The sequence below is a fragment of the Molothrus aeneus genome, chromosome 12, assembly GCF_037042795.1.
Source record: "Molothrus aeneus isolate 106 chromosome 12, BPBGC_Maene_1.0, whole genome shotgun sequence".
Taxonomy (NCBI): domain Eukaryota; kingdom Metazoa; phylum Chordata; class Aves; order Passeriformes; family Icteridae; genus Molothrus; species Molothrus aeneus.
In genome coordinates, this window is record NC_089657.1 from 4,289,174 (window position 1) to 4,297,500 (window position 8,327).

Consider the following 8,327-nt stretch of genomic DNA (forward strand, 5'->3'; position numbering starts at 1 on the left):
AGAGAGTGACAGAAACAAACACCTACTCTAATGTGTCATTAGAAATCAAACAGACCTAAAACTTGCTTCTGCTTGCCAATGCTCAGATCTTCTAAAAGTCTGTCTCCGGCAGCGAGACCTAGGATGCATCCAGATTACAGAAGCTGTGCTTGCGTGCAGGCGAAATATCAATGAACAATTTCAGATTATGGATTTGCATCATGCTCACAAAGCTGTTTATTTATGTACAGGATTAAAATCTTCTTTTTCCACCTCTATTTGCCCAAAGAAAGTGAGTGCTTAGATCAGTTCAACAGAGTTCTCCATTCATTTCCACTGGCTGTATCCTTCGTGCGTTACATCCGCCTCTGTATAAACCCGCTCTTTGTTTTGTTTTGAGGTGCTTCTTCAGGCTCTATCAGGGAAGAAGTGGCAATCTATAATATCTTCAAAAGTGGGATGGATAAAATAGCAGTAATCTGATACTGACACATAAAGGTCACCGAAAGGCATGGCTGAAACCCCCCCTGAGCAGGATGGGAGTTGCTGCCTTCGGAATGGCACAGTGCCTGCAGAGAGGGCTGGCGTTTGTCTTTCAGGACTGAGGGGTTTTTTCTCTCTGAAATGTCTTATTTTTGGTAAGTTGAAGTAGTTCCTCTTCTTGGTTGAATGGCAGTGGAAGCTCTGCGTAGGTGTTAAGCGTGTTACCCGTAGCATCGTGTTAGCAAAGTGACCTTTTAAGTTCCCATTTACAGTCAGCACCAGCCTTTATGGTTATTGACAACACGAGCCTTTGACATCCTGAGCATCATTTAGAGTTTGATATTGTCTTGGTCATTCCATCATTTTCTTTGGACACAATACCAGGGTGTCACGTCCTGCATAGTTTGTCTTGTCTTGTGCAAGTTCCCTGGAAAGAAAAGAGATTTGCACTTGGATTTAAAAAATAAATACAAATCTCGGTAGGGCTCTTTCCGTTGACTTGGCCATGGCCTTTAGGCTCTTACAGAGAAACTTTAAAAATCCCTGCTGGGGGTTTAAGCCATGTGACTCCTGTTGATATTATAATGAGATTTACAGTGCTTAAACCCCATGGGGGACTGACTCCTTACTTGGCCATCACAAGTCCCAGTGTGTAGGTAACATGCACTGGGCAGATTCATACACTGCTTTACTGCTTTTTTCTTTTTTTTTCTTTTTTTTGTTCTTCCAAACACACTGAAATCATAACTCTCATATGTAGTCTTTATGGACTTTAATGGAGTGTTAACATGAAAGCCTCCTGTCTCACCCTTTGCTGTATCCAGGTATAGAAACAGATGATAAACCCCATTATTTTTTGAATTTTCAGTTGTATATAGAGGATGTTTGACCATATGCCTCTTTGGCTTGGGTGCATGGTGTTCTTCAGCCATTCTGCCTCTTCCTTAGCTGAGGAAATGTGTGGTTTAGCATTTTTAAAATTTCCTTGCAAATAATGCATCGGTTCCTTAGTTCTTTTAAAAACTTTACAGAGATTCTCCTCACTCGAACATTTTTTAAAAGACTAATTCAGTTAAACCAGTCTAGTATTTGTATATAGAAAAGGCCTTTGTAAGGCTCTTCACCTACTGTTGTCTTTTTTAGGAAATTACCTTGCATATAGATATATTTATGCTTGAAGGACTATTTGTAAACAGACAAAAAAATATATTAATGAAATAATTAATTAGATTCATGTAAAACTCATAATACCTTTTCTAGTCAGTACTTTTAAAATTATTTTTTCAATGTAAAATAATTTTTAAAATCACCTTCAGTAATCTTCAGATTCTCATTGAGCTTAAAGTCAAAAGTGGCATCATCTGGGCAGGAATTTCTCTTCCAAGTCGTTTGTGTTTGGGATGACATCTCAGGAGTGTATTTACAGGGATCTGGCTACGTAGGGCATCTGAAATAATACAGGAGCACAATTTTGTCAGAGTGCACAGACAGATAATATTACAGGAGAATAAGCATCATTTCCAGGTGTGTGTAAAAGTAAAATGACAAAAAGTAGGCATTTATCCATAACGTTACCTGTAATCCAGGATGAAGTAAGTCATAAAAGCCACACCTAGATGCTGGTATGTGTTCATATCCTTTGTGTATGTTTGAAGTCCATAATACAGCACAGGAATACTGTAGCAAAAAGATTTGCCATGAAAAATACATACATGTGTGAGCATAAAATAGAGATTTCAATATTGTTTTGACATTTTGATTTTAAAGTCATCTAAGGTTATGGAGATTGTTGCAAAAAATAATTCCTTTCCTTAGGAAGTTTCCATGCAGAAGTCGAATAAAGAAGATATTTTAGAATATGGTTCATCAGTGAGTGCAACAGATACATTTCCCTGAGCACCACATGGCCTGGATCAAAGAGTCTCATGACTTGGATCAGTGCAGCCAAATCATTACGTATTGATTGGAATCCCGCTGAAGGATTAACCCCTTAGTGCTCATATGAATTTTTTGCTTTAACCCTGGGTTCAGTAGTTAGGAGGCTCTGTGACGTTCCTGCCCAATCTTAGGCAAGGTTAATAGCCCCCACTAACCCCTCGTGCTGAGGAATCCTTCGATTGCATGCCCCCTCTCCGTTATGGTGAATTTTGCGTTTGAAAATACATCTCAAATCTTCTTACTTGGGGATGTAAGGGGGTTGTATTTGTGCAGTGAAACAGCATGTAAGAAGAAGAATAAAAAAAAAACAGAAAAAACCCCAACCCAGTAAATAAATAACATGGTGGGAAAGCCAAGGCTGCAAATTTGATGCTTTTCCTTTCTGTAGCCATGAGGAAAGCCTCAGGTCTGGCTGTGTTGTGGTGTAATGGGACACTGCTGTATGGAGATGACTTCTCGATGAAGTTGAGTTGTAAATATGCAATGTTCATAAATTTTTTAGCAAAATATCAAGCAGGATATTAAGCAGGTCTGTCAAATGATTTCTCCCCCGTCCGTGTTAATTTAAATTCTTTACAAACCTCTTAATTAATGAATGAAATGTAGGAGGATAGCTAAGCAAGAATGACACGTTTCACACTGCAAATGGTATTTAATTCTGTTTTGAAAAACCATGGGCAAGAATCAGGCGGGTACCGTGAGATGTTGGGGATGCTTCAGGATCTGGCGGTCGCTGTTCTTTAGGAGTCTTTGTGAGGATGAATTGTTAGAGTACCTTCAGTTTACAGCACTTGTTCTCTGTTCTCTTTCTCCCCTGCAGTTTACCCCACGAGGAGCACTCACACAGCCACCCGCTGTACGGACACGGCGTATGCAAATGGCCGGGCTGTGAAGCAGTATGTGAAGACTTCCAGTCCTTCCTAAAGTAAGGATGGTTTTTTTGGCGCTTGCATTGTACAGAAAGCATGCCCTGAAATTCTGTGTGCTGTCACTCACCCTGGGCCTGATGCAAAGCCCATTGAAGTCAACAGAGAGCTCCCTTTCACTTCAGTGGCTTTTGGATCAGGCTCAAGAACGTTTTAACAGGGGATAGTAAATTAGCCCCATGGGGAAATTATGGTCTTGTTCAGTGTATTGCTATAAAATAGCTTTTGCAGTTCTGCAGCTTTTTTTTTCCTTTATTTTATTTAAATAATTTTTAAGTTGCAGTATCGATCATGTAAATAATAAAACCTTGTTTTAATCTTGATTTCACTTTAATTTAGAAATCTAGTCTTAAATTAACTCCATAATTGAACAGAGAATTGCAGAACATCACGTGAAATTTAATTTATGTCAAATAAGTAACTAATGAACAAAGTCTACACTACTAAAAATAAACTATAATTATATTAATTGGGCCCCTGCAGTTTGCTGCAGACCTTTTCCTTGCTGCCAAAGAACACAATTTTACACGTTGCATAAGCAGTGCATTATGGACTAGTGTATGGTAGTGCGTGCATCCCGATGCAGGGAAGGACCTCAGAGCCCTAATAGCTTACACATGGCTGCTCCACAACTAAACCATCAACCTCACCCCTGTTCCCATCACAAAAGAGTTCTTTGTCTGGGTAGGACACCAGGTACACACATGCTGTGGGTGCATCCAGGTTGCTGAAGGTTCGTCCCTGATCTTTGCTCAAGTTCTGCGGCTGGTCAGTTGTAAGATCACTAAAGACCAGCCACTCAAGAAATGTTTGTGATTTAAATGCACAAAGGGACAAGTTTTTATCCCATTTAGAATAGTTATCTCGTGAATTTAGTCCACATAAATAGATGAGGTTCTTCAGGATGAATAAGTAGACTTACTCCCAAAAGGTTCAGCTGTACCTGCTGTTTCTGGGGCGGTTCCCTGGATTTTTATGTGAGGGAGGGAAGGGCAAAAGCAAGCAGAGGATGTTTGTTGGGTGATGTTAGATGATACAGATAGGGTTTTGCTCTCAGAACAGAATGGACCAGTTGTGGTTTCACTGGCAAAACCCTCCTGAGTTCGTAGGAGCGGCGCTGGTCCTACTGTAAACGTATATTACAAGTGAGGAATGGTACAGTAATGAGAAGGTTCTCATTACAAGAGGATTACAAAATAAGAAGGTGCTAGTCATAAATTTCCATGAAGGGTGGCCTCATTCCTTGTAATTCATCCTGTTGTTCACTTAAGTGAAATAAATGCTAATCTCGCCATACTTGCCAGCTCATTCATATTCATATGCCATACTATAGCATTTAGACCTTTAAAACAATTCTCAATTTACTGCTGTAAGTGCAAGGGAAAGGTGCTGTGGTAGCCTTAGATAGCAGAATAAAGTGTGTGGTCACATATGGTCAGATTGTGCCACCTTTGCTTCCTGTGCTAGTCCTGTGTTCCAGGTGAGAGCAGCTGCTTTCAAGAAGATTCCATAGGAATCTTGAGTGGTCTGCTTGAGGTGGCCATGCATAGAAAACACAGCTCTTAATCACAAGCATGGGTAGAGGCAGGGCTGGTTTTTTATATGGTATTTTGGAGGTGTTTCAGTACCCAGACCCAGACCACCAGTTCACCTGGAGGACATAATGTGCAGCAGTCAGTAATTAGGAATAACCTGCAAACTGTCACCAGCCCAGGTTGGACTTGAAGCTGCTCCATCAATTCTAGTTTTTTCACAATCAGTCTAGCTTTTGTCTCCATTGAAAGCTTTCAACAGAAATATTTTGTGTGAACTTCATAAACTTAATCACCTAAATTTTCTCATCCGAATGCTGCAGTGTCCAAAGTCTTACTGTTCAGAGTGATATTTAACCCAGAACAAATGCAGAAATGGATGTCCCTGAGCATTGTATTGACACTGTTAAGAAGTGAGTGTTGCTTCATAAAATACTGTAGCCTTCCATGTCTCCTGTGGAGCATCTGTCCTTAAAATTATGTTGCCATTTATCAGAATTCATTACTCAATCAAAAGATAATGGGTAGATGGTTGAAGTTTCTTTCTGATACTTGTGTAATCTCTGACACTCTTTTGATGGCCCCCTCAAGGGAAAAGCTCTTGTTTACCAAGTGAAATGCAGCCTGTATATCGAGTATTGCTTAATTTCACTTACCTTGTGAAAAGGCAAAGAGAAGTTGTATGTGGAATGAAGGCCCTGTATGCCAATAAAATGATTCTTCAGTTAAGGGAGAAAAAAGGACTCGCAGGTCTAAAACATGGTTCATTTCTTTTCCTCCTGAGGAAGAAATATCATAACTGTTGATAAATCAAAACCAGAGATTTGACACTCTTCTGTGATCATTCTGTAGTGTTTGTTCCCAAGGTGAGGTACACCACAGGGCCCTTGATTTCAAAGATAAATACTGTACAAATAACGATCCTAGTTGTCTTTCACTCACAGCCAACAGGAGGATGCTTATCAGAACCAGCAGATACACGGGCTATTGTACGCATTTATTTCCCTGTTTCTTTTTGAAATAAGTTGCAGTTTTAGCAAGTCGTTGTGTCGTGTTTCTGTTTTGAATCCATCAGCCATTGGTTATCATGTGATGCGGTATCAGTCAGAGCTAACTGATAGCAGCAGGGGCTGCTGCTCTGCCTAATGAAACAGCAGCACCCTGCATGCTCCAGAACGCTCCCCGAGCCTAAAAACAAAAATAAGTCCAGTCTCAGGGCGGTGACCCTGTGGCCTCTGCCAGGCTGCAGGGAGCAAGGTGAGGGCTGGAGGGTGCGCACGTGTCTGGCCTGGTAACCAGGGCCCTCTCGCAGGCGGGAAAGGAGCAATTAGTAGCACAGAGCGACTTTCCTGCAAAATTGACTGTATCCTTGATTTCATTTGCATGTGTTTAAAGACCGTGGAAGATAGGAATATACACCCCTTATGCAGCAAGTTGTTCAGGAAATCCCGGCTGGAGGGAGGGTGGTTTATTCAGCAGGGTAGCCAGGGCAAAAAATTCAGAAGACTGAATAGGGTTTTATTATTCCTCACCCCTCCCTTTTTTTTTCCCCCCTGTAATTTGACTGTGGGTTAGACGTGTTTAATCCTGGCTGTAGCATTTTTAAATCAAATATATTCTTTAAAAGAAAGGACATAGACCTTAGGAGAGATGTGGCAGTCCCGTGTTGCAGTGATGCTGGTAATCTGCTTCATGTGCATTTAACTTCGATTAAACGAAGGGGAGTTTATGTGAAAGAAACTACTAAGTGCACTCTGTAATGTTTTCACAAGTGTTTTTATCATGGTAACATCTTGTTTACTTTAGTTGCCTGCCTAAAACTACTTGGAACATGTTAAGAAAACATTTCGAGAAAGCTTCTACAAAGAGGCTTTTGTTTAGCAGCAACTGTGAGACTGCTCGGCTCACAAAGGTGTTAACTTTCAACCCCTTAAGCACTTCCACATGAAATTCCAGCAACTATGTTTGTGGTTTTGGAAAAACAAAGTGTATATTAAAGAAACCAGGTATATGCTAATACATGTTGAAGTAGGCCGGAAATCATAAATTGTTTCAAAGGCATTAATTGCGCTCGTTTTGCATGGCAGAGCGTTCTGCACTGAAATCATCCGCACGGCGCGGACTGTTTAATCGCACAGGCAGCGAGGGCAGGGAAAGGCCGGGCTCTGGGTGGGTGTTTCGGGTTTCTGTAGGGCCGGCGGGACCCCCTCGGGGAGGGGGGAGCTGCGGCATCGCGGCCCCGTCCCGTGCGGGGGGACCCGGCCGCGCCCGCCGGCAGCCGCCGGTGCCGAGCCCGGCAGGCCCGGGGACGGGCCCGGTCCGGTGCCGGCTCCCGCTGCTTCCACAGCCCCCGAACCACCCCCGGCCAGGGCTGGGGCTCGGGACCCCCGCGGCGGCGGAGGCCGGGGTGGCCCAAATCCCACAGTGCCCTCTAGTGCTCCCGGGAATGCTGCTGGGAGCGGGAGAGGCACCGGGAGCATCCCCGGGAGTAGCGGCAGCCCCGACACGGCCCCGCTCCCGCGCCTCCCGGGCGGGCGAGCAGCAGGACTGCTACAAATAACCCCCTGAATTCCTGTTTCATTATTTTTAATTGATTTTTTAAAATTATTTTAATTTTTATTTTTTATTCTATTATTTTAATTGTTATTTTTCTTATTATTTTAATTCTTATTATGCATTTTATCGTGTATGTATTAACAGTCATTAACAAATGTCATTAGGTCATTATTTATTCTAATATTTTTATTTCCTTCAATATTGTAACTTTATTTCTATTTTATTTTCATGTATGCTTTACACACACACACACATATATATATATATTAAATACTTCTGCTGATGAGATATATGTAGCAAGGTCCATCGCCTTGCATTATCCCCTTTTTTCCTCTCTTAAAGGTGCACTTAGTTTATGTTTCCCATTATAATTTCCGGTGTGTAATCAGAAAGCATTCCTTAAAAGACAGGGATCATCTTTGTTTCATACTTTTATTGACACTGTCTACCGTATTACTGCGATGTCTAAATGGTAAAATTTATTATTAGCAATAGTGTCACAAAAGTCTGAGACAGCGATTTTCCTTTCAATAAAAGTAGTTAAAAACCTTTTAGAAAATCCATAATTTTGATTGCTGGTACTTCATAAATGTATAACTGGTACTTTTTAGCTGTCTCTTTAGGGAAAAATGAGTTTTATCACCTGCAGTACCTGGGTTAATGAAATTGTGTGTTGGAATTTAGCCAGAATGAAAGATGAGATCATTTGGTGGCACTAATATTGGCAACAGGTCTCATAAAAAGGTTCGACTCTTTTTAGAGAATTATCATTAGGGCTTTTTCTTTTTTTGAGCATGGGGGAGAGATTCGAGTTATTTGTCATTTTTGAAGTTTCTGTGGTTCGAAGATTTTTGTCTGCTGTAATATCCCAAACCCAGTGACCTAAAAGCCTTCGCCAAGGCCAAGAGAAACA

At 41.3% G+C, this 8,327-nt stretch overlaps 1 protein-coding gene across 4 annotated transcripts in view; it reads left to right on the forward strand.

The window, feature by feature from the left end:
• FOXP1 (forkhead box P1) overlaps nucleotides 1-8,327 on the forward strand; it is a 371,654-nt gene that overhangs the window by 325,711 nt on the left and 37,616 nt on the right. For all 4 annotated transcript variants that reach the window (XM_066557818.1, XM_066557819.1, XM_066557822.1 and 1 more), the window contains one exon: nucleotides 3,221-3,325. In XM_066557818.1, coding sequence (XP_066413915.1) covers nucleotides 3,221-3,325 — 105 coding nt within the window. The remainder of the gene's footprint in view (nucleotides 1-3,220; nucleotides 3,326-8,327) is intronic.